This window comes from Schistocerca americana, chromosome 8 (genome assembly GCF_021461395.2).
Source record: "Schistocerca americana isolate TAMUIC-IGC-003095 chromosome 8, iqSchAmer2.1, whole genome shotgun sequence".
NCBI classification, from domain to species: Eukaryota; Metazoa; Arthropoda; class Insecta; order Orthoptera; family Acrididae; genus Schistocerca; species Schistocerca americana.
This window is the reverse complement of record NC_060126.1, coordinates 423,003,324-423,030,679: the sequence shown is the minus strand read 5'-3', so window position 1 is coordinate 423,030,679 and position 27,356 is coordinate 423,003,324. Positions and strand designations below refer to the sequence as shown.

Genomic DNA, 27,356 nt, shown 5'->3' with positions numbered 1-27,356 from the left:
CACATCATTAAAAGTGCTGTCAGTAGAGTTCAAGTTGTGATAAAGAAGAAGCTTCAAATTGGTTCAAATGGCTCTAAGCACTAAGGAACTTAACATCTGAGGTCATCAGTCCCCTAGACTTAGAACTACTTAAGCCTAAGTAACCTAAGGACACCACACACATCCATGCCGAGGTAGGATTCGAACCTGCGACCGCAGCAGCAGCGCGGTTCCGTACTGAAGCGGCTAGAACCGCTCGGCAAAGGCGAAGGATGAACACATTCCATATTGATGTCCACTAACAAATGTCCGGATATATTTGATCAGATAGTGTGTAACTGAGAAAGTAGTTCCTGAAATGTAAATCTGGAGTGCAGGATACTACAGAGAAATACAGACCAATTGAACGTTTTCAAAAATTTTTGCTGTGGAAGAATGTTAAAAATTAATTTGCCAGATAAAGTGCTATATCAAAAACTATAAAACCAGTAGACGAGTGACCTTTACCAGAGTAAGGAGTACATCTGCTAGGGCTTCCAGGAATGTTTATCTTGGCGATAGAAGGAGCTTTAGAAAGAAAAATTGTGAAGTAGATAAATTGTATAATTTCCATCACAGCTTATCGGGAAGCGATACAGGGTGGCATCAGAGCAGTCGATAGACTCATGACTGACATAAAATCTTATTACGAACTGTGTGCTTCTGATTAGGCCTCTCGTTGTGACAAAATCCAGCGGTGAAAATCTTGCACGCTTGATGTTCTGGAACTTCTCAGTATTTGTTAAATGCCATCTTGCTATACATCATAACCTGCACGTAAAACATTAAATTACGAGTCCCTTATTAGGGCACACAGCCCACAGTCAGTGGCATCTGATAACAGAAGGCAATTAAACAAATATGAACATATCAATATCGACAAAACAAGATTTTGAATACATAGCAGTAGAAACTTGAGGGTACGTACATATTGTGTACGCCCGTATCAAATGACGTACGTCGCCGGCCGGAGTGACCGAGCTGTTAAAGGCGCTACAGTCTGGAACCGCACGACCGCTACGGTCGCAGGTTCGAATCCTGCCTCGGGCATGGGTGTGTGTGATGTCCTTAGGTTAGTTAGGTTTAACTAGTTCTACGTTCTAGGGGACTTATGACTACAGCAGTTGAGTCCCATAGTGCTCAGAGCCATTTGAACCATTTTTTGACGTACGTGTCAATACAAAATCTCTATCATGTCAAAATTCAGGACGATCTACGAGACATAGAACCCGTGGAATTTTAAAATCTAATTGTATCTATATATGTGTGACAACAATGGGTTCTGTCACATGTCCGAACTCTGCAGCGTACGGCTCGTTGTGCGTACGTGTCACATCTGTCAAACGGTAAACGGCCTCACTTGTTGGTCACACTGGACACTGCTCTTGCAGAATGAAAACATGGAATCGATGGTCAGGGCAAAGAGTCTAAATTACAGGAACCAGAAACGTGCTTCCTCACCATTCAGGAGACCACCAGTTTCTGGCAATGTACGGCAGGACCATTTTCAGCCTGCGGATTTGTTGACTGCCAGTATATTATCTTGGAACGTGTGCTTAATCTATTGAGGCTGTCTCCAGCAACTGAAGTGCGACTCCAGTGTAATCTACATATTCCACTCTATAGTGTTAAGATGCCACACGCAGTGGCAGCACCATTAGATTCCCATTTCTTTTCCCGCGGTGAGCGTCGAACACGCGGACTCTGCCTTACGAAGTGAGGTTGGCTCCCTCTGTCGTTAACGTCGGACTGCTGATAGTGGTCGCTGATTCTGCCTCATGCAAATTTCACTTGCCCTCCCGCCTAAGTGCCCCTACTTCCAAAAACTGCGAAATCATTTCCCGTATCGGGGAAAGAATCTCAGTCCATTGGGTTTCACGCTTCCTGTGCGTGCACTCTAAGAAGACACTCGGAGTGATGGTTAAGTGAGTTAAGAAATCGCTGAAATATTATGTAGGACTAGGTCTGAAATCATCTTATTTATATACATGCAGATACATATAGGTGAACAATAATAAGCGCTACCAGTCACAAGCGAAGGTGGTTTTATTTAACACACGACCGTTTCCGGATTTGTGGCCATCTTCATGTGGTTTGCATTCATGAACATGTTTCCGTACTCAGTATTGGAGGTCACTGTTTAAATGAAAAACAAATAATGTGATGATAACGAAGCAGACACAAATGAAACACTGGGAATTGGATCTGCATACATCACCTATCGGTAAGTACTGTAATACTTACAACTCATGTCACTTAGCCACTTCCAAACGTTTCGTTTGTGTCTAAAGATCATCATCACACTATTTGTTTTTTATTTTAACAGTGATCTCCAGTACTGAGTATGGAAACAGGTACATGAATGTAAGCCTCCTGAAGATATGCCCGAGCCCGAAATCGATCATGTGTTAAATAATATCACTTTGTATTGTGAGTGGTGGCGGATATTATTCTACAACCTGTAAAGGAACAGTCACGAAGTTCTACTGCATTCATTACGGATAAAATACACATACAGGTGACTTTTGTCCATCGAAGAAGAAGAAGAAGAAGAAGAAGAAGAAACATCAGACTGGCCAAAAAGTTAATCCATCTCCTTATACTTTATTGAAGAGAACAGCAAGGCATCTCGCTGACTAATTAGGAAACTGGAAAGACTGATTTACAAAATACCATTCGTATGAGACAACTGACACCTTCACTTCACCGGACTATAGAAATCATTTAAGGCCTTGCCATGTAAACTCAGAAAAAATCGGTTTCCGAGATTCCATTTCCATCTTTCAGACGTTGTTTTGCTCGTGCGTGTAACATTAGGATGGACTCATAGTACGACTGAACTGTAGATATAAATTACTTACATGACATTGACAATAAAATATTTTACATTTGTTTGATTTTTTTTACGTGGAACGAATTATAGAGCTTAGAAAACTCTCGGATAGTACCGATAAGCAAAGTGGTGCTCTGCTTAAGACTCATATCCGTGACGAATGAAGTGCATTTTTTATATTTTTTACATTTTTTGATGATAATTATTTAACAATTTGCATGATCTGTGCACCAGTTGTCTACAGAAGGTCGTATAAATACGTATTTTTGGTTACACGTTATGTCAATATTAATATATTTACAAATTGAAGATTTTTCTGGTTAAAAATGTAATAATGATAAAAATAATAATAATGATAATAATACCGGAACTTAGATTTATGGAAAAATAAAAAAATAAATAGGACGAAATCTTACGATTTTGTACCAACGAAACCTATATGCTTGACCATTCTTCACGTGTTTTCAAATTTCTTCCAAGCTTATGTTCTACTGTCTCGGTAAAACTCGGATTACATCACTCTTCACAGTAAGAACCTGAGATTTCTCTTTTCTGTACGATGTCCATTGCTTTTGTGGGTCCCGACAGAACTCAAATCGCCAGTCCCATGTAAGTTTGCAGATGTTTAATTTTATGATACGCAGTATGCGAGAAAATCAAGAACTGCACAGGACGTTCCGCAAACCATCTGAGCCTGCCAGCGCTAACAATAAACAGTACGTCAATTCTAACTGCAAACATTAACGCAAGATATGAAACGAAGGTGGAAACAACTTAAGTAGACGTGTTCTTCACAGAATGCTCAGGAACGTTTAACAACACCCTCGTAACATGCTTCATTTACATTAAAAAATTACAAACAGCTTTTTCATATCTTTTTACGACAGCAAATTCCAACGTGCACCCACCTGCATGGTCAATGCAATTTAGTACAGTGTGCCGCGTCATTGATCGCGACCGAGACAACGTAGCGTGTGAACACTGTCAATATGCCTCGGAGGGACATCTCACGCTTAAACCGTCCGATTCGCCCATTGTCAGTTCATCTGCTCTTCGGTTCAGCGATAGAGATCAGAAACCAGGGCCGTGTATTGCCTTTGAACTGGACAACGGGTCTTATGACATCATCTCCAAACTCGCCGTGTCTGTACCCTTGGGAAACTTGACTTGTCAGTCTCTGCCGCTGCCCCTTAAACTAACAACACGTAGCTAGAGTCTGTTGTCGGGTACAATTGGACTTTAAGGGGGGTGGGAAGGAGAGCTCGAGTACACGTGTTCGCAAGCGTCCCAGAGGACACGCTGCACTGCAACTATCTTGTACACAACACTTGGGCCCGACGACAGTTACCAATACATTAACCGATCCGTTAGCAGTCAATTGAAAGGGTACAGTACCGTCCGACATTGAAAATAGGTACAACATACTTCATTATTTTTGTCAGAACAACACTTTTTTTTGTAAAATAACTCAATTTCAATTAATACAGCGAAGCCGGATACCAGTGTGGGAAATAATCACTATTTATTTAATTGATCACATGTGCACTCCCACAAAATAAATCCCTACATCCAGTTTGGTGAGATCTGTGAATTGAATGAATGTATGGTCGTCTGCTAACCGCAGATAGTGAATGTGAATATATGATCATCTTTGAGACGATCCTTTGGCCACCTTTGGTGGGACCAAAGAGATGAAATTTACCTGAGCTTTGAGCGCCTGAAATGTGGCTGACCAATACGGTAGCAAGGTGCTCCCTCACTTCAGCAGAGGTGCGAGAGGACCTGAAGAACGGCCATGTTTCGGCACTCTGCCGCTGGATCTTGTGCTGTTAAGACCTGTCTTAGTTGTGCTCCGTAAAGACAAAAGAGTGGAGACATGGTATGCATGTGGAATATTTAAGAGTAGTTTGAAATAATAATTTCTCTATTTCAGGAACTTTTGTGGGGAGAATTAAATGTCAGGCAGGTAATATTAATGGGATCGTAGTAATTTTCGGAAGTGACCAACGGTCACAATGAAACCACGTGTAGCAATAAGTTGAAATACTTCCATGTGCTTAAGTTAAGCTATATTACTAGCTTGTGTACTATAAGTTGAAATATTTAAGAAATGGCGTGTGCAGAATTTGAAATTAGAGGCGAGTAATTCCACGTGGGGAGTACTGTGTGAGTCTCAATCTGTGTATGAGACAAAGGATAAAGAGAAGTATTCGTCCATGGTATCAGTTGAGGACTCGCGTGTGCGATGAATATGCTCTTAATATTACTTTGCATGTTATGTTTCCGTGTGACGCTTGATTCAAACTATAATACTCTGAGAGAGAAGCAAGGTGAGTCAGCCGTCCATCCAGCAACGCCACTTGGCTTGCATTGCACAGGAAGACGTGCATATATCTCTAGAGTTCATAGTAGGAAAGAAGAATTACGAAGTGGGGCAGTGTCGTGTGAAACTGGGATAAGTACTAATTGAAGTGGGAAAGCTGAAAGTGATAGTGTTGTGACTATTTATTGTGTTGTATTCCATGTAGTAGTGTGTTGTATGTCATGTAATTTGGGTATGTGTGGTTTGCATGGGAGAGTAGCAAGGTAGTTTCAGAGGTAGTGGGTTATGCTTGTTCCTTCTGTACCGCTCGGTCTGGAGGAAAGTTTCGTGATGATGATTGTGAGAGTCGAAGTGTGAGAAATAATAAAAGATCCACCATCCTATCCAGAAAGTGCACTGTAGCGTTAAATAATTACGAGACCATAAGATAGAGATTCACCAATGTAAAGTCATGCCCACTGGGCGGAATTTCTCATGTGTTATTGTTGTAGGTTATAGAATTTGTGTGTTTATGTTATAGAATTTACCGGAATAAATAATATAGTGAAAAGAGAAAGATTGGTGGCCTTTTCCTTCGAATTGTATGTTGTCATGATATCCAGAATTTATAATGTGTGCGCCACTCATATTCAGTGCGAGGGCCACGTGTTGATAAAAGCCGTTAAATAAAAAAAAAGAAAAAAAAAAAAGAAAATGTGGTATTGCCAGTGCGTAGTGAACAGTCAGAGTTCTGTAAATTACTGATAGTCAGAAGTGCGTTTCCGTTGCGTATTATTCATACAGAAGGATAATTTGTAACTTTATTGTGAGTACGAGAGTTCATATTACTCGATAAATAAGAATGAATCCACTCGCTTGGCAGACCACTCATCTTGCAGGCCTGACTGCTTGATGCCGCAGTATGAGCAAGGCATGTGGGTGCCTCTCACAATATTTTTCGATTATATAAACTCCACAAAGAAGATTTTGGAGATTGTGCAGTGGTACTCTCTCATTATTCCGGTACGAGGGACCCGTGGTCTTCGCTGACACGTTACAGAATAGTTCCATTTCGTTTCACTTCTTGCCGTCATTTCCCTTTGTATCCGCGTAGCACTGAGAATATCTGCGTAACGCTGCAAATGCCGATGGTATGCGCTGAGCGTCTTATTTCGAAACATTTGGTCCATTCACTCACGGTACTTGTTGTTAACAGTGAACCCCGTTTTAACGATGAAGAAAGAGCCAGAACGAAGACAAACGAAACTCTGATAAACAGAATTGAAAGAAAATGAGTAAAGTGGTATGAGCATTTGTTGAGAATGCCAGATCATCAATGGCCAAAGAAGACATTTGAATGGACTCCATCTGGCAGACGCAAATATGGCAGACGACGATGTTCTCGGAAAGATAACATCAACAGAATAATGGAGCATCGCGATTTGCACATGGAAGATGGAGGGTCGGCAGAAGACAAGAGAATGAAATATGATCTGTGTACGAAGTGGTTTAGGGTCCGTCGATATACAACAAGTATTACTCTAAACCGACGCTACCACACAGTGCAATAAAGACCAGAACACTAGAAACACGGCTCATAACACATAGGCGTAATTCTACAAGGTTGGTGAATGTCATACTTAGATAACTCTTCATGAAGGTCATCTTTATGCAGCATCACCATCAGTTATTGCCAAATTTGTAGTAAGTTGCTGCTAATTTCGGTCTATACATCGACCATCTTCTTGTACTGGCCAAAAGATGTGGTACACCAATTTGCTTTCTAATGAATTACATACAGTAAACTTAACAGTAAGTTGAATAGTATTGTTATTTCAATACGATGTAAGTGCAGTTGTACAATAAATCTGCGAAACAATAGCCTAAAGACGAGATAGTATGATTTTCATCTACGCAGAAACGATGGGGTTGCAATGTGAGAATTTGAAGAATAGATTAAGTACTTCCAAGAAGCGCATTTGCCACGTTCGGCAACGAAACTACAGACCTGATCAGACAGAAAAAGTTTATTAGTGACATGTAACAACAACGCCGATGTTTTACTATTAAACTTAATATTAAGGCAACTACATGTAACGCATCACAAAGTAAATTGCTACATCGAAGTGTTTGACCGTTGCTAGGAGATAGCCCTTGTATAGACCGAAAAGAGTGTAAGCTTGATAAAAGTTTTGACGGCGGATGATGGTGTATCTGTCTTTCACGTAACATATTACAGCTCTGTAGCACCATCGTCCGAGAATATTTACATAATTACTTGTATTGATCGCACTAACTGTATTCACAATTCATACTCCGTACAACACTTTCTGCAGGCTTTGTATTTATGATACCACGGGACGATATATATCCTGTAAAAGAAATTGTATGTGCCTAACACCAAGTAATTACGTCTTACATAAATATTACAACTCTGCTTTAATAGGTTTTTATAACTGTTGATTGTTTCTTTATAGAAACTTTACAATAAATGAACAGGATTGTAGCTGTATTTCATACCAGTCCAAAAGAACAAGGTTTCTTTCCACTTCATAAAAGACAGCAAATTGGACACAAGTTATTGGGTAGAAGGTTCCAATTATGGAGTTAGAGACAATGGGACAGTGTGACGTCAACCCTTAAATTGGTTCGCCAATGCATGAGCTGATAATAAGAGTTCAGCATGGGAAATTAACTCCTCTTTCTGCTAAGTGAACTAAATTTGAGAATGTCTTACGATTAAAGTCTTGATATAATCCTAAGATTGCAGTCTAATTAAACAGACAAACATTCTAGCAACACATTCTTAGCACAACATTACCAAATTGTTGCCCAACTTTGAATAGCACTGTTACAATAATGAGATCGTCAATTAAATTTCGTAGGTAAAACACTTTGCTAAAACTTTAGCGATTAACTTCTCACTTTGGTTATTAAACTGTTCGTAATCAGTGTTATTATTTTCGTATCGATATTCCACTAATTTCATGGGAGATAAACGCAAGGAAAAATATTTAGGTTTCCTAAGGCTGCAGGGCTGAAGATGTGTTACTCCACGAAGTCACCGTTATCATGTAGTTTCCAGTAAGCGTAAAACCTAATTCGACGAAGCTGTCACAGAAAATTAATCAGGAGGCATTAATGATGTAACAACAGTAGTTATTCAACGAATAATTTTTGTAACGTTCTTTTCGAGTAACTGAGAAAATACTGAAGATAGAAATGAGGTTTATCGGGTGATGACAGACTTATTCCAAATTAAGGAACTAACTTATTGATGTGTGAAGTCCCCTATTGCTCGAGCCATGAACCAAATGAGAGAAAATTGGATTGAATTACTGCCGGCGTGTGTTGAAATACTGAAATTCTTTTTAAATCTTGTATAACAGATTCATTTGCGTGATGATCACGTCCGTTTCAGCTGTATGAATTATTATTAGCCGTGGTGCCATTAATATTGCAGCGGACTGTATTAATGAAACCACAAGCAACGGTAATTTATACAACGGAAGCGCACATGCGTTGCGTACGCAGTAATGAAAATAGAGTGAAACCGATAGGATTGCAAGCTCGGTGCATAATGAGTAATACCCGTTTGTGGGCGGTGTACGGTATACACAATCAGTCAAGTGCCGCCTTGCTAATGTTGTTTCTCTATGTTTCTATATGCAAGCACACGGTCAAGCACTAAAAAGTATATGAGTATTGAGGTACTGCCGCCAGCAGTGGCCGAGCGGTTCTAGGCGCTTCAGTCTGGAGCCGCGCGATCGCTACGGTCTCAGTTTCGAATCCTGCCTCCGGGCATGGATGTGTGTGATGTCCTTAGGTTAGTTAGGTTTAAGTAGTTCTAAGTTCTAGGGGACTGATGACCTCAGATGTTAAGGCCCATAGTGCTCAGAGCCATTTGAACCATTGAGGTAGTGGATAAATTATCTTGGACAGAATTATTTGATGATATTTCTCCGTACGACTGATCTATTGGAGGCGGATATCGAGACAGTTTAATTTTACGAACTACGCTAACACAAGAATTGGTAACTTGTACAACTAACAAATATAATTTTCTGAATTATCTCGTGAATTTAGCAAGCGTTGGTATTATTCGTCACATAGCAGAGCAGTGGAAATTGGCGATATGCGTATCGCAATAATAACTGTTCGAAACTCGAGACTGTCTTCAGGGAGTTCGTCCCAGCGAGAAGTCACCCAATGCGCCATCGACTGTTTACGCTAGATCGATGTAAGCGCTTCTCAGAAGCACAGCAGAGTTACAAATACACCGCTTCTCGAACATTGGAATAGGGGTGAACTTAGAAGAGAGCATCAGAAGAGCGACATAGCGTAACTCCACACTGCAGTAACTCCAGACTTCTAACGGTAATTGTTAGCTGTCTTTCTCCGGTGAAAGTTTTCATAGCCTTTTTCCGCAGTAACTGTTATGTATCAGTTATTATTTATGTTTTCGCATTAAGTGTACTGCAGTTTTGGAGTTTCTTACGCCATACGCTTTAATTCACAACGTATCGTCACCGTTCATTCTGTACATATAGTGTACGTGATACGTTCCTACATTTTTCCGTCTTTGGTGTTTAAGCCCTTTTTATATGTTCTGAAGCCGACAGATCTATCTATAGTTGTTCGCAGAGCCTGAAATAGTAAGAAAATTACCTGCGCTTTCATGACACGCAGTTTTTATTAGGAAACAGTTTTTCATTTCGCTGCAATCGTTTTTTCTGCACTTCAGTTCATTTTTGTCAATATTCATAAAAGTTGTCAACACACAAGTAATTTTGACTTCATCTGAACCTGTCGGTTTCAGGAGTCATAAAAAGAGGAATAAACACCTTAAGTAAACTTTACACCAAATTTATAAAGAAAAACTCTGCAAACAGCATAACTTAGAAACTTCTCATTTATACTGTATTTACTGAATGCAAATTGTAAATAAAAGCGAAAATCATCTGGTGTAAAAAGGCTATATATTACACTTACGACAGAAAAAAGCAAATGTTAATTTGTACATTTATTTTATAAATTTCATTGTATCAGCTGGCATGGTGCTATCGGACATGAGTTGAAATTTTAAAAGTAATTAGCATTTGGTGTCCTGTCGGGTACCAGTTTGCACGATAGAAGCCTCCTACGGCATTTTTTCCCCCTGCGTTCTTATTTTGCAGGACCTTTAAAGCAAATCGGCTTTTCAAAGCTGGATGATGGAAAAATATAGGAGAAATTTATGAAACTCTTTCAACTTGAGCTCGGAGTAAACTGGTGTTATTATGCACGACAAACCAACCATAATTAAGATTAGGGGTTATGATCACAGATTTAGAATTGTTCGCATGAGCTGAACGATTCTTATCCGTGTATCAATGACGTATGTTTCTGAAACTACTGTTGAAACAGTAAAATGATGAATAACTACCTCCGTGCTAGACAACATTAACTTACCTCCCGATGGAAGCTTTGTCGTGGGATGGACTTCGTCACGCTGTTGGTAATTGGTATACGGATGGAAGTTGTTGGAGTACTGATGAAATGACGAGGGGGCGAGAACGAGTTTTCACGAATTTGTTATGTCTTTCAGGGCTTCTAACGACACTCTGGAGTGCTCGCGGAAAACCATTATGATGATCAGCATCAGAATTTTTAAGAATACATTAATCTGCAAAAGTTCGTTTTAGTAAACGAAAACCTTTATATTGTAAAAATGGAATTTTATTCAGGTACTCCAACCGTCATCAAATGCGTGATCAGTTTTCTTATTCTTTTGTTTTGTTTTGACATAGTTCGTAAACTTCATCGTGTTTTGTTTAATGTGAAAAGTCTCTTCACTTTTCATGTGACCAGACGTATGATGATGACGGGTACGAAGTGAATCTTGTGCCTCTGAGCAGACTATATTGCTAATGTGTTATAATACATTACAGCATAGCTAGCCCCAGATATTTCCATTAAAAAAACATCATAAAAGCATTGGAAGACGTACTGACAGTAACATTTTACTCAGAAAGTGTCTACGGTTGAGCTTCATATTTCCGTGTTACATTAGGACAGTTTTCTTTTTTTTTTTTTTTTTTTTTTTTTTTGTTTTGGCTGTGGTATACTCGGGTGTACTGAAACATTTTCTCTCACTTGATGCAGTACGCGCACTAGAAATCACGCAGCATGTAAGACGCAACCACCATGTTTACGAATAAAAAACGTAACGTTGATACTCTGTTCTCTAAGCAACAGTAACATACACCAGAAACACGTCAAGATGAAACAAAAAGCCTGTTCATTTGAGAGATCATATGCTGAAGGAATAGATTCTTATACGTCGTCCAATGTAGATAACTGCTTCGGGCACAGCTGGTGTGACACACTTACCGAAATAATATCAGTACACGGTCCAGTTTAATGTTCGCGGCGGCTATTTAGAACACGCTCTGCATACTCCAAGTGCTCTCCATACAACACCAAGTTTGTGCGCCCTAAAACCACAAAAAAAACCACCAGGGAATTATGTATTTACACTATTCAGTTGCATAAGTCCATTTTACCCTTGATAACAGTGGACGGTAACGCACGGTGGTTTTTTACATCACTGCTTTTACTGACGTCACAGTAAGACTGACAGCAAATAGGCTGCCGTAATACTTTTAGGTTGTCTATGATGATCATTTCGACGAAAACTGGAAGCAGATTTAAGGTTTATGTTAAAAACTGCTCTTGGTGGAACGTAAACACGCCTTTGTTTAAGTATGCAGGTGGTATATGTCACCACTTGAACAAAATAGGTTTAGTGATTGTATGCGACAAGTTAAAACTGTGTGCCAGGCCAAGAATCGAACCCGGATCGTTGTCTTTCATGACGAGTGTGGTAGGGACTGCGCCGCTGCAGCACGACTCATGCACACACATACACGCACATTTAATTCTCACAGAAGCCTTGCGTTCGGCAAGTATAATAGTACCTTGGTCGTCATACCAGCGTAGCATTGCACGCATACCATGCCATTGTCCACACAACGGAGAAGTGCGTTCGAGATTCAAGCCTCGCGCCGTCGGACAGACAGATTTTGGTTCATCCCACCATAATTACTAAACCAGCCATAGCATCCGTCATAACATATGAAATTACGCACAAATGTGCTTTCTTACTTTAAAGTCGTTCACTATGCCTAGGTTGTAGTGGAAGGGAAAAATGTTATAAACGAAAACACAACACTTTGCAACAACACACTCTTTACCGCTCTGAGACCACGGACACAGAACAGAAAGCACACACACGCAAAATAACTACTCGCCCATCACGCACAGAGACGTAAATAAGGAACTGAAGTCGTCGTTAGTCCCACTACGGTTTTCATAGCCTTCTCGCAACATGCGATACACCTCTCGCGACAGGCCGAGCGGTTCCAGGCGCTTTAGTCTGGATCCTCGCGACCGCTACTGTCGCAGGTTCGAATTCTGCCTCGGGCATGGATGTGTGTGATGTCCTTAGGTTAATTAGGTTTAAGTAGTTCTAAGTTCTAGGGGACTGATGACCTCAGATGTTAAGTCCAATAGTGCTCTGAGCCATTTGAACAGTTTTAGAACCTCTCGCGTCAGCAAGATGGCGTAATATTCTTGATCATAAAAAAAGTGCGGAAGTTTTGTTTTTCTGTGTATAGAATCAGTTACATACCGTCCAACGAACGTGGGTACAGGAATAATTAAGGAACAGCCCGGTACACACCAAAACTGGATTCCACAACACTACCGCAACACCATGTGTATGGCGCTGACATACTATGTTCACCTTTTAGTATTTGGTTACTAACAGCCGCTCATACAGTTGAGAGATGACATGATGTACGCTGAGGAAAAAACGGGAACAGAAAAGAATCACAGAAAATATGCCGCAGACAGCGACAATAATTCTTAAAAGCACGCCACAGCATACAACAAATAAGTTAGTATGAAAGTATCCACAGAAAACTATATTTCAAAAAACGAACAGTGTAAATGTAATAATGTCTTACTGTATTTAGATAACTATGCCATTTTCTGCTTGTTTTATATTTAACGAACCCACTGATTATGGTAGCATTTGTCGCCGAAACTAGTTTGGGAAATAGATAAGTAAACAAATAATTTGTTTCGCATCAAGGCGGACCCAATATTCCGGGCTTGTTCTTTTCTATGCAAACACAGACCAAATGGAAGTGTTCCAAGATAAAGTTATAGCGATTATGCCTGTTTACAATCCCCATCGCGATTCACACTCACTCGCCAGTCTGCGTTCTCTTCTGAAGCTGTTGGCGGTGAGTAGATTAAAGTGACGCCACTCCATTCTAACAGCGGTAACTGTATTTCACTAGGTTCGCAGAAACGCTGTATGTGCAGCACACTCAGCTACGCAGAAATGCTGCCAAGTGTCAACTTGCATCCAACTAAAGATGTTTAGGTTGTACAAGATGTATCTAAAAAGTTCGGTGAATGGTCGCAGAAAAGAAGTGAAACAAGAGTTACAAACAAAACACCTGTATAGGCCTTCAAAGTAATCCGAATTAGCTACAACAAACTTTCGACATCGCATGCAAGGCAACCGGTAACTGTCAGCAAACGCCTCTTGCAGAATCCCTCGCAGCACCGCTGTTACGCGTTGCTGAATATCAGCATTGTTACTGGAGATCAGACACGGTGCTACCAAAACGATGCGGAAACCAAGCGACAGGCGACGGCATTCTGTTCATAGTCTTTCTCGCCTCGGCTGACACAATCCAATATTACGACGACGTTGGTTGCTCTTCTCGACAGCGTGGTATAGATCTATCATGAATTTCAGCCCAAGGAAGGCGGGGAAGACGACGAACAGCACACCGGTGCCTGGTACTCGGTCTCCTGGTCGTAGTGGTGTAAGTAGGCTGTTTAGGTTGTTATACTGGTTACGCCACCGCCACGTACCGCTCTGTTTGAAAATCACTGGCTGTGCTGTGTGCAGTCTGTGGCTGGGTGGCATTGTTGGAATTTGGTATTGTAGTGTTGGGCAGTTGGCTGTTAACAGCGCGTAGCGTTGCGCAGTTGGAGGTGAGCCGCCAGCGGTGGTGGATGTGGGGGGAGAGATGGCGGAGTTTTGAGAGCGGATCCATCAGAGAGTAAATTCGTAAGACTGGATGTCATGAGCTGATATATATTATGACTTTTGAACACTATTAAGGTAAATAAATTGTTTGTTCTCTATCAAAATCTTTCATTTGCTAACTATGCCTATCAGTAGTTAGTGCCTTCAGTAGTTAGAATCTTTCATTTAGCTGGCAGTATTGGCGCTCGCTGTATTGCAGTAGTTCGAGTAATGAAGATTTTTGTGAGTTAAGTGATTCATGAAAGGTACAGGTTATTGTTAGTCAGGGCCATTCTTTTGTAGGGATTTTTGAAAGTCAGATTGCGTTGCGCTAAAAAATATTGTGTGTCACTTTAGTGTTGATCAGAATAAGTAAAGAGAGTAATGTCTGAGTACGTTCAGTTTTTCTCAGCTGCTTGGAAAGCAGATAATGTAAGAGGTTTATCAGCACAGTCATTCATAAATTTTTCTAAGGGGACGTGTCATATGTCGACCCTTAGCCGAGGATACCTCACTGGAATCTTCTGAATTTTTTCTTGTGGTTTGTGTAATTAGTGTAGCTTTTAGAATGAGATTTTCACTCTGCAGCGGAGTGTGCGCTGATATGAAACTTCCTGGCAGAATAAAACTGTGTGCCCGACCGAGACTCGAACTCGGGACCTTTGCCTTTCGCGGGCAAGTGCTCTACCATCTGAGCTACCGAAGCACGACTCACGCCCGGTCCTCACAGCTTTACCTCTGCCAGTAGAGCACTTGCCCGCGAAAGGCAAAGGTCCCGAGTTCGAGTCTCAGTCGGGTACACAGTTTTAATCTGCCAGGAAGTTTCAGTGTAGCTTTTGTTTATTACTAGCGCGTAATTGTAGAGAGCATTTCCTTTGTAGTTGCAGTCTTTCATTGTTGTACAGTAAAACAGTTGTGGCATGCATGTAGATTTACACCAAGTATTTCGCAGCTGCGCTTGCGATTAACGAGATATTATTTTCAGTGCTATGTTAATGTGTTTTCTTATTTTGCTTTTCAAATTGTGCTTTTCTGTGTTATTGTGTGAAATATTGTGACAATAACGGCGTGTGAGAAACGTAATACCAGGCTCCAAAGTAAACTGAGAAATGACAGTGAAGACGAAAGCAGTGTGTTAGCGCCCCCGTATAGTGAATTAACTAATGTTAAACATAGAAATTTGGTAATTGTGCATAAGGAAATGGAGCGGGCTGCAAATAAAGGTGTAGACAGTGACACAATTAGTGAACAGGGAAGCATTATCGATCGATCGGTCGGCAACAGCTCGCCTCAAGAATCCGAAATGACAGGACGCAATTTCGCAAATACTGTAGATTCAGGTTTTGGGTCCTCACCGTTTTCTCAAATAAGTCAAGACACATTTTCTGCTTCTCAAAATTTGAATGTTGCCGGTGCAAATTCACTGCCGAAAAGCACTGAGGAACATGTTTCAGACACCAGTGCATCGTTATTACAATTAATGCAACAAATGGGACAAAAGCTTCAAAAGTTAGACACAATGGATCAAAATCAGAGACAAACACAGCAAAAATTAGGCACAATGGAATAAAATCAGAGACAAACACAGCAACAGATTCCGAGCGCTACGTGGCGGTGGCGTTACCTATGTAAGAACCTAAACAGCCTACTAACGATGGTAGCATCAGCTCTCATCTGCCGCAATGAAGCGGATATACATCAACGCGTAACCACGGAGCTGCGAGCGGTTCCACAACAACTCAGGTTACCTTTCATTAGGAATGTGGGTGCTCTCAACGCTTGTGATATGACTTTCAAATGGTAGAGCACATCAGTCATCCTTTTACGTTTTATTAGGCAAATCTAGATTCGGCTAATGCCTGGTGATTGTCAGTGCACTATTTCATAGTATCAATGTATGTCCTAGTACGTTAGTCCCCTGTTGTTCGGGATTCTGTCACAGTTCGTTCAAGACTACTTCAACAATATGTCAAAATGGTTGAAATGGCTCTGGGCACTATGGGACTTAACATCTGTGGTCATCACTCCCCTAGAACTTAGAACTACTTAAACCTAACTAACCTCAGGACGCCCGGGGCAGGATTCGAACCTGCGACCGTAGCGGACACGCGGTTCCAACTGAAGCGCCTAGAACCGCACGGCCAAACCGGCCGGCAACAATATGTCAGTGACGTGCTAGGACATCCATTGATACTATGAAATAATGCATTGATAATGGCTAGGCAGTAGCCGAAATCTAGATTTGCCTGATAAAGCCTGAAAGAAAAGGACGACCGATTGCTGTGCTGTGTCGTTTGGCAGTCAACAACAAGTATTTGGTGGCAGTTTCCAACAGCTGTACAAGCAGTGTTAGAAGTGTGTTGTAGCTCATGCGGATTACTCTGAAGGCCAATGATGGTATTTTTTTTTTTTTTTTTTTTTTTTTTTTTGTATCTCTTGTTTTGTTTGTTACTGGAGACGGTTCACCGAACTTTTCAAATACACCTTCTATGACTACTTCTGTTGTATGTAATATACTCGCATGCGAAGTACGAAAGAGTCATACCTTGTTTACCATTAAAACTTGTCTTTAGAGTCACTAACAAAACTAGTATTGCCGTGTCCCGTCTGCATGTTCAGAATAAGTTTAGAAGTTGTTTCTTGAACAGCTTTTTCCAGCGCCTGCTGTAGGTCGAACTTCGTTTCTTTAATATCTCCTGTAACGGATGTCCTGTTGTGTTCCCTTAATTTACTTTTACCAAGTTGCCATTCTTACCAAGACTTTATGTGTACTAATCTTCCTCGTAACAAGTTTGGAACGTCCTTCCTATATGTCTTTTATATCTTCTATCTCATGATGTATATAGTATCTTGGCCGACCCTTGTGGGCGTGCGGTTCTAGGCGCTTCAGTCTGGAACCGCGTGACCGCTACGGTCGCAGGTTCGAATCCTGCCTTGGACATGGATGTGTGTGATGTCCTTAGGTTAGTTAGGTTTAAGTAGTTCTAAGTTCTAGGGGACTGATGACCACAGATGTTAAGTCCCATAGTGCTCAGAGCCATTTATTTTCTACATAGTATCTTGTTTTCAACCAATTTCTCAAACTTTTTCCTCCTGCATTTACATGCGCTTACTTCACAACCAAGCGGTCGGTGTGGGTCGGAAAATAATTCGTCCCGTATTAGAGGTTTTCGGTATTATTCCACTGCATATTCAGCGAGGAAAAAATAACAGTCCGTACACCTCTGCACCATAATCATTTTTATCTACCTCCCACGATCCCTAAGCGCTTTACGAAATGGAAGCAGCAGACTGGTCGCGCACTACCATGCAAATACAGGTTCTCTGAACTTACTTGACTGGGTTCCGCAAGAATTACGTCGTCTTTGTTCTGTGGACTGCCATTTAGGTCACTCGAGTTTTCTGTTACACTTTACTATTGGCTACATTGGCCTATTGCTATTCTTGCAGGGCGCCTCTGAAATCGTTCCATGCCAATTGCTGTTGTTTATTTAATAAGAATGGCAAATACGGGAACAACACTCTAGAATAGTAAATACTGGAAAAAATATTCTAGAATTGGTCGCTCTGCTGTTTGATACGCACTTTCTTTACAGCTGCATTGTATCCAACTTATGCACTATACTTCACTGCATTGGTCGTTCGAGAACGCATTTTTAATGTTGTAGACACTTGTTGTAGACACTTGTTATTTTTTATTTAAATTTTACCATGGTGACCAATTTCTCTTTCATTTGAGCTCGCAAACTGTTTCCCTCCCGTCTACCTGCTTAACAGGTAACAATTTGCAGCATTTCTGCTCAGCCTTGTATCTCTGTGAGTACGCCAAGGTGCAGTTACGGCAATCCGTAGGTGAGGCCCCACATGTGCATGGCCGAAGGCGGGAACAGCTGACTGAAGCGGACGCAGTCTGCTGTCGACGCGCGAGTTGAGAAAGGGACTAAATGGCTCTGAGCACTATGAGACTTAACTCCTAAGATCATCAGTCCCCTAGAACTTAGAACTACTTAAACCTAACTAACCTAAGGACATCACACACATCCATGCCCGAGGCAGGATTCGAACCTGCGACTGTAGCGGTCGCGCGGTTCCAGACTGTAGCGCCTAGAACCGCTCGGCCACACCGGCCAGCGAGAAAGGGACTATAATGGACTTTTGTAAAATAAGAGGGGGGGAGGGTTATATCAGAGATTTTTTAGATTGTGAAGGTTACTATGCGTGTGTTAGTAGTTTACGTGACGTACTTTCAGTTATCTCGAATAACTTTGCTGTTGTATCTGAACATTGCCGTAAAGTGCGTCGTATGCTGCTGAGCTATAACTACTGCATGTGACAGCCGCTACTTAACACCCGTCGATATGAATAACGGTATCAACAGATTAAACATATAAGACGCTGATGTATCAGAAAGACGTGGCTGAAACAACGAAAGTCAATAAAAACTATGAAGTCAGGGAAATGTTCAGTTACAAAATTTGAATCCATGGGGAAAGTATTTTCAGATCAGCTACCTTTATTGAGTCACCTGTCTAAGCATAATACGTTTCAGAACATATCTTTCCATTGTGAAGTGAGTGCCATCAAGTGTCAAGTCGGTTTACTACTGAGCCGATATCTATCGTAGGCTACTGTGTACCGTTTATAAAATAGTTTGTACGTCTTTTGTATGTAATTTGTTGTCCGCTCTGATGTGGAAGCAAGGCCAAAGATGTTGCCATAAAGAGCATGGGTTTCCAGAAGTCAACGAAGCAAAATTCGTGGACGCAGCTCAGCACTGGTAAAACGTTATATCAATATATTTAAATCTGTAACAGTTACAGTCATATATCACGAAGAGGGACCTGACCTCGCCTCTCATCGATTTTGACAAACTTCATTATACTACTCGGGGCAACTCGAATTTAACTTGTGTGAAAGTATGTAGGTCACTAGACTACCTCTTTCCAAAAAGTCGATGCTAATGTTCATGACGCAGGATCACTTCAAGGCCAGGTGGAATAGTCATAACAGTTCATATTTCATATACGTGTCAGGCCCAAAACCTAAAAATTTAAAAAAATGGCTCTAAGCACTATGGGACTTAACATCTGTGGTCATCAGTCCCATACACTTAGAACTACTTAAACGAACTAACCTAAAGACATCACACACATCCATGCCCGAGGCAGGATTCTAACCTGCGACCGTAGCGGCAGCGCGGTTCCGGACGGAAGCGCCTAGAACCGCTCGGTCACAGCTGCCGGCTGAGTTTGCGATTTCAGTAAATTACGGATGTACCTGGAGGGATGTTCTTTCGCTGGAACACCTCAGAAAACTTGCGTACTTGTGGGCTTGGTAAGCAGTATTGTACTTCCAGTATTTTTTACTCTTTGGCAAATTTTTAATGAAATTAAGTATTGTTCTTTGATACAAGAAAGATTTTACACTGATTGAGGAGAGGGTGAAACAGAAGACAGCGACAGAAAGATACTAGCAACAGTTGCGTAACACGTGACCGATTTTCTGTCTTCGCATTCCCTAAAAAAGGGATAACATGGTTCGTGAGAGAAATACGAATAACTCAGAACATCTACCAACGTTCAATCGTCAAAATTGTAGGCAGGTACGACAATTATTTTTTTCCCTCTCGTTGTAACAGTTCTTTAATAAAAGTAGTAATAAACAAATTTTGCTATAGATTTCTCTCTCTCAACAAAAAGTAAAAGACACTGCTAACAGAGCGTTTCCAACCCCTCGGGAACGGACGTTTACTGAACTAAAGACAAGTCTTACAGCGCCCTACTAACGCCCGACTCAGCAAGAGATTTTACCTGAATTATATCTCATAAATATACCAGTTACTTATAAACTATTACGCAGCAGTCATGATACTGACACGAAATGTCTTTATTTTCGTGTGCTCTAATGATTTCTTTTGGCTCGACACGGATACTGTGACGTGAATTTTGACCTTGATTTCCTGTATTGCGAGACGTAAGCATACTGACCTAAAGTCTGTCACAGGAGTTATTCTGAAGTGACCACTAACTGGTATGCCAAATTTTATTGCCTCCGTAGTGCTGCTAAATAGCTTTCTATGGGGAATTAAAACTAAAATTTAAGCCATCATCTTCTGATGTAGTTACTAGGCATTGTAACCACTCAAAACAGTGATAATCCGATGCAATAATGGACGTATAGGACGTCGGTCATTATTAGCAGTGGCTAATGAAGATGCATCGCAATCAACGTTATATCAGCACATTACTCGTACCATTGTCTAAATTACAATACTGTCTCAGTTTGACTGTTCTTAACTTTTCTTTTGGTCTCATTTATAATTTAGGCTCTATGGCAGTTTTAAAGTGATTCATTCCGTGCCACAGCACACGTAAAGAGCATCGGAGATAACATCTGACCATACAGCGAACTACATGTCAACGCCACTTATACGGTACAACAAAACAGCTTTAGCTCCGACTGAACACCAGTTCGTCACATCGGAACACTTGACACACTGCATCAGCTGTTACGTTGTATAAGTAGCGTTTATATGATGTGCTCTACGGCCAGACGTTGCATTTGATGCTCCTTACATGTGCTATGGCACTAATTATCGTAGGATAAGGGTGAAACAGTGGGAAACGGAAGCAGAGTAGAAATTGATAAGGTGTCCAAAAGGAAAGATAGTTACAACCAAATGTCGAGACAATATTTGCAAGGGATATGCAGTTTGTCTTGTAAACTGTACGTAGTAATTTGGGATTACTATTCAGTAACCACCAGTAAACTGTATCGTGTACCACCACAAGAGCACCAAGTTGTTACAAGCCAACATTCTCCCATGTGGTTACGACGCATAGTAACCTGATGTACTTCCCAAGGTATAAGAGATGGACTGGATACAACTCTACATCGGCGTACATACTCCGCAAGTCAGCATTCAGTGCTTTGCGGAGGGTACCTTGTGCTACTGCTACTTATCTCCTCTCCTGTTCCACTCCCAAACAGACCGAGGGAGAAACGATTGTCTGTATGCCTCTGTAAGAGGTCTATTTCTCCTGTCTCCATGATCGTTAAGCGAGGTTTACGTTGTCGGAGTAGAATCATTCTGCGGTTGGTAGCGAATCCCGGTTCTCTAAACTTTCTGAATAGTTTTTCGCGGAAAGAACGTCGTCTTTCTTCCAGGGCTTTCCATTTCAATTCCCGAAGTATCTCCGTAAGCACTTGTGTGTTCATCGAACCTACCAGTAACAAATCTGGCATCATGCCTCTGATTTGTTTCGACGTCTTACTTTAATTCGAGTTGGTGCGGATGCCAAACCGCTGAACTATACCCAAGATTGGGTCGCTTTAGTGTTCTATGCACTGTATCCGTTGTAGATGAGTTACACTTTCCTAACTTTCCGCTAATAAACTAATGTCGAAAATTAACCTTTCACATTACCAACCTTACGTATTCGCTCCATCTCATATCAGTTGGCAACTTTACGCCTAGGTACTGAATCGATGTGACTACCTCAAGTGCACACTATAATACTGTGTTCCATTATCCCAGGATTGTTTTTCGTACTGACCTGAACTGATTCCCACTTTTTCACATTTAGAGCAAGCTGCCGAGCATCATACCAAATTAAAATTCCGTCCTGCATCCCGTACTCATCCAAAGACGTCACTTTCCTGTTCACTACCGCATTGTCAGCAAACAGTCGCAGATTGCTGCTCATTGTTTCCACCAAACCGTTTATACACGCGGAGATTCAGCTGCAACCTGCAGCGCTCTTCAAATATCACGAGCAAGATTTTCCCATTCTCTCCTTCGCTATGTGCAAACTGTTAGTAGTAGGAAAAAAATGAACAGGACGTAGGAAATTTAATACATTTAAATTTTGAACTAGGATTAGTTTTCGCTGGAGCCCATAGTTGTCGAATTATTAAAGAAAAACGTGCAGAAGTGACCTTCGAAAGCGCTTTTCTTAAATAACTCGAGAACCGTGGCCTCCAGTGAAACCTCAAACCTGTACAAAATGTAACTACACAAAATTTTCTACAAAAGGGTTATGTTAATTTTTTATGTAGTACTAATAGTTCGCGTGTAGCGACGAGAGAATATCTCGTGCATATAAAACACTCATGCGGAGCAAGCTGGAATATGACTTAAGTGTGTGGGACCCACGACAATTAGGACTAAGTCGGGCTGTAGAAGGTATACGGACTGGACGAATGGTCGCAGAGTTGTGGGAGAGTGCCACAGATACGCTGAAGAAATTGAATAGGCGGACACCTGAAGACAGAAGCTAAGTATCCCTAGAATGTCTACTTACAAATGTTCAAGAGACGACATTGAATTATGACTCTAGAAATATACTATAACTTCGTACTTACCGCTCCCCCAGGGATCGTGAGTTCAAAGATAGATTATTTACAGTGCGGACAGAGGCAGTTACACAGTAATTCGTCCCGCGCCCCGTATGTGAATGGGACGGGAGGAAGCCCACATAACTGGTACAAGAAGAATTGCACTTTTCCGTACACTTCAGAGTGGTTTCCACAGTGTGAATGGAGATGGAGATATAGTTGTAGATATCTCTGTCTCTGGTGAACACTTGCCACCTAGGATAACGTAGTAGTTTCTATTACTTAAGGGGGGGGGGAGGGTTAAGACGTCAAAAATGGTTCAAATGGCTCTGAGCACTATGGGACTTAACATCTGAGGTCATCAGTCCCCTAGAACTTAGAACTACTTAAATCTAACTAATCTAAGGACATCACACACATCCAAACCCGAGGCAGGATTCGAACCTGCGACCGTAGCGGTCGCGCAGTTCCAGACTGAAGCGCCTAGAACCGCTCGGCCACACCGGCCGACTAAGACGTCAAACGGGCCGACTTGGAGCAAGAGAGGCACCAGAGGACATTTTAATTTCCATTGTCTATACTTTCACAAATAAATTCTAAGACTTCGTCAGCATGAGCTGGAAGGATTCAGGATTCACACTCACAGCAGTGGAAGTTCAAAAACATAACAAAATAAAGTGTTTTTTTTTTTTACATGTCAAATTTCGTCACTTTCTCAGTATTGGCTGCATTCGTTCATATAGGTACTCTTTTCTTCAGATGTAAAACAGATTCTTCGATGAATTTTGAGCTGCTTATTAAACACAAAACTCCTTAATGCAAAACTCTAAAATTTTCCAAATCTATTAAAAGCTGTGGTAAAAATTGAGATAATGAACTATAAAATTTGGGTTTTTTTCTAAAAATGAAGTTTATAATGTAACCGCTCATTCATTTTTTCATAAACTGAATTAATTCTAGAGTTTCAAACACCTGTAAATACAGTTTGCACGCTGTGCAAAATTCATGGAAGAATCTCTCTTACCTATGAAGAAAAGTGTACCTATAGCAACAAATTCAGCCAATAGTAGGTAAAAAAATGATGAAATTTCACATGTAAAAAAAATTTACTTTGCTATGTTTTTGAACTCCCACTGTTATTAGTGTGAATCCTGAATCCTTGCCGGTCATATTGACAAAGCTTTATGAATTTATTTGTTTAAGTATAGACAGTGGAAATGAAAGTGTCCTGTCGTGTCTCTCCTGCTCCAAGTCGGCATGTTTGACGTCCTAACCCCCTTAACAGTCTTCTCACTTACCCGGGAACTCACTCTGTATATTAGCCCTTCAGTTAACGGTCTGCGTGGTGACACCGAGTCAATCGCTTTCCAGAAATCTAGGAACGCCGAATCTGCCCGCCAGGATTCATACGTGAGTCACAGAATATCGTACGAGAAAAGGACAAGTTGAGATTCGCACGAGCGATGCTCGTCCAATCAGCTTGCGTACGAGGTTTAGAGATTATCCTGTAAACATTATCTTGAGAATCCAGTTGATTAATAACGAGTGTTGACTTGGGTATGCAGCTGTGAGGAGGATCGTGGCGTCTGACACGAGATGTCTGCCGCTTTTGCCTGCTGGAAGGCATCCTCGGACAGAGCCTGCAGGCGGCGGGTTGGAGGCGCGCTCTGCCGTACTCACCCTGACAGAGCTGCAGGCACAGCAGCAGCCAGCTCAACGACCGGGTCAATCCCGCCTCTGACGTCATCGTTCAGTCGCCTCTCGCCGAGCTCCTGGTCCGCTGCGGCGGCCGCCGAGCGCTGGGCAAAGTGCCGCTGGTCGCGGATGGGTCGTCAGCGGCGAAGCGCGCCGGGTGCCACGGGCACTGACCCACGCGGTCGAGCGATGCCTCCAGAGGCTGCTGTTGACATATCCAGCTGGTCACCGGGTCACACGCGCACACGCGAGTTTCCTGTAAAGCTGGCCCAAATGCGATACTTCGTAATGCTCACGTATCCTCCGAGAGGCTCCTCGATGACAAGTACTCCTCTCTCGATTCGAGGACTCTATCGTCTGAGCTTCCGAAATACCCTATAATCCTTCGAAGTGTAAGTCAGAACGGCCACTGTTTTCCTGCTGTAACATTCTCACAGTTCCACGCAATACGTCACTAGCGTTGCAAACACAAAACGGTTGTAAAATTACACTGAAGTGGAAGAAAGACCAAACCTCATAAGCTTCTGTGCTTCCGTTGGTCAGCCTTACGCCCACGTAATCTTCAAGCAGTGTCTCGATAATAAATATCACTGGTGAGGACTTTGTCGTGTTCCGCTGCCACAATTCTAGAAAATTCTTCGTCGGTGAAAAGAGAACAGCCACAGTATTCCTATCAAAACATCCTGATAATCAATATTGTCTTTGTCGATGTGGTACTAGCGTAACCAGACAGGAAACTCTATAACTTACATAACGTCGTTGAAGTTATTATGAAACCTGACTTCTTGTCGTAAATACGTTGATGTTCGCACTGTATCGTTTATGAGCCCTCTCTAGAAGGCAATACACGCAGAACACGGCGAATGCAGAGCAGTTTTAACCACACCTTCTTAGAATTCTCACTTCAGAATTGGCAACGATGTACCTTAAGTCGTTTTAAAATCACATAATACAGTGTAAAATGTCTCGCACTGACAGTACTAAGCTTGTACTATAAACACAGCTGGGACAGATATTTTAACGTGACTACCATGGTTAAGCCATATTTTTGCATCTTCTTAGAGTAGAACAAATCAGAATAGATGGGAGATCACCCATTATTAATTTTACACTGCAAAGCAGTATCGTCTACGACAGCAGAAACTGCCCAGTGTTGATGAGTGATAAAAGAGACGACCCCAATAGCTGCCTTTCTAAAATAAGTAGTAGTAAAGTATAATATTTCCCGTGTTATTTGTTTCTGTATCGTTATATATATATATATATACTACAGAATTTGGGCTCTTGTTTTACGCATGAAAACTTGTTACAGTGTTAGATGCATTGAAGTTTCTCGAAATAGTGTCACTGAAGAGGTTGTTTCACGTGACCTGAAGCAGCAAAGTGGTCCACAGTCCACAAGTAAGAACAGGAGCACTTAGTGCACTAGAGTCGCCCGCTACTGTATTCAGTTTGCAAAAAATAGAGTCTGCATTTAGATGCGATTAGGTCTGTCACCCTGTAGCATGTAGGCGCACTGAAATGATGATTTTTCGGCAATTTCACGTAGCATGCAACAGCGAAGTGGTTCACAGTTCACCAGCAACTGGCTCGCTTTACTGGCTCTGCACGGCGTGTCTGAGAACAGTCCAGGAGGGTGTCGGCAATAGAGGTGCCATCTTTCTCACTGTGGCACAGGAAAGGCGTGTCAAGTGCGGAAAACCGCCTCACTGGACTGGACCTGGAAGTGTCACTCGTGGTGGATCAGGCAGCGGTACTGGCGGGCAGAGAGCGCGTCGTCGCCGGAGGCGGTGGCGACCCTCCAGGCATCGGCGTCTGGGGCAGTCGGAGGCGGCGGCGGGCGTCGCGGTCGGGGGCGGCGGGTCTCGCCAGCGGGCGGCGGCGTCGCGGTCGCCGGGGGCGGAAGATGACGGCGCGGAGGTCGGCCTGGCACTGGCCGGCGGCCCGGGCTGCGTGCGCGCGCATCCGGAGCCGGTGGTTGGGGGGGGGGGGGGGGGCGGGGGCAAGGCGCCGCGGCGCGCGATGCTGCTGCCCTCTGCTCGGGCGCCGCCGGTTATTAGGCGCGCCACGCTTCCCGATGACGGAACTGCGGCGGCGGCGGCGGCGGCGGCGGCGGCGGCGGCGAATGTCCCCCGGGAGTTGGTCAGCTCACGCCGGCCGCCGCCTCTGACCGCGCCACCCTACACACCATTTTAGCGTGAGCGGGAACTCCACAGCAAGTTAGCGTGCTGCGAACGACATTCCGTCACCGCATATGCGTCCTTTATACAACAGTTTCCTAGACTGTAAAGACTCAGTAGTCGAATGACAGATAGACAGCCGGAAAGTAACTATTGAGTTTCTCCCGACGTATTTGATAATCAAAATATCCACGGGTGTACTGCCGGTCTACAGTGTCCAACGGGCACGGCGGGTAAATTACCTTTCCTTGACGTCTTGGTCAAGAGAAGGGCTGACGGCACCCTAGGTCATGGGGTGTATCCCGAGCGAGGTGGCGCAGTGGTTAGACACTGGACTCGCATTCGGGAGGACGACGGTTCAATCCCGCGTCCGGCCATCCTGAGTTAGGTTTTCCGTGATTTCCCTGAATCACTCCAGGCAAATGCCGGGATGGTTCCTCTGAAAGGGCACGGCCGAATTCCTTCCCTAATCCGATGAGACCGATGACCTCGCTGTCTGGCCTCCTTCCCCGAAACCAACCAACCAACCATGGGGTGTATCGGAAGACAACGCACACTGATCTGTATATGCACGCAGACAGCTGCCATCAGAGGAATGGGGTACTTACAGCTCTAGTACGTAGGGCGCGCACTATCTCTGACGCAGAGAGTCTACCCCAGGAATTGGAACATCTGAGAACTGTATTTCGAAAAAATGGGTACACAGAGCGGCAGATTCAACGTGCTCTCCGCCCAACCACTACAGCACAACCTGTGGAGATGGATGATATCACGAGGGAGGAGGTAGGCACTGCATTTATTCCATATACAGGTGCACTCTCGGGGAAAATCGCCCGCATTTTGAGGAAACACCGGGTCGGAACTGTGTTTTGTCCTCCGAATAAAACTCGTGCACTGGTG

General features: G+C 42.5%; 1 protein-coding gene across 1 annotated transcript in view; it reads right to left on the bottom strand.

Annotated features, from left to right (window-relative positions):
• The window catches only part of LOC124545894 (protein sidekick-2-like), a 1,033,035-nt gene extending 1,006,992 nt beyond the window's left edge, over nt 1–26,043 (bottom strand). Inside the window, exon 1 of the mRNA XM_047124853.1 lies at nt 24,262–26,043. Coding sequence (XP_046980809.1) covers nt 24,262–24,328 — 67 coding nt within the window. The 5' untranslated portion in view covers nt 24,329–26,043. The remainder of the gene's footprint in view (nt 1–24,261) is intronic.
• Between the last annotated feature and the right edge of the window lie 1,313 nt (nt 26,044–27,356).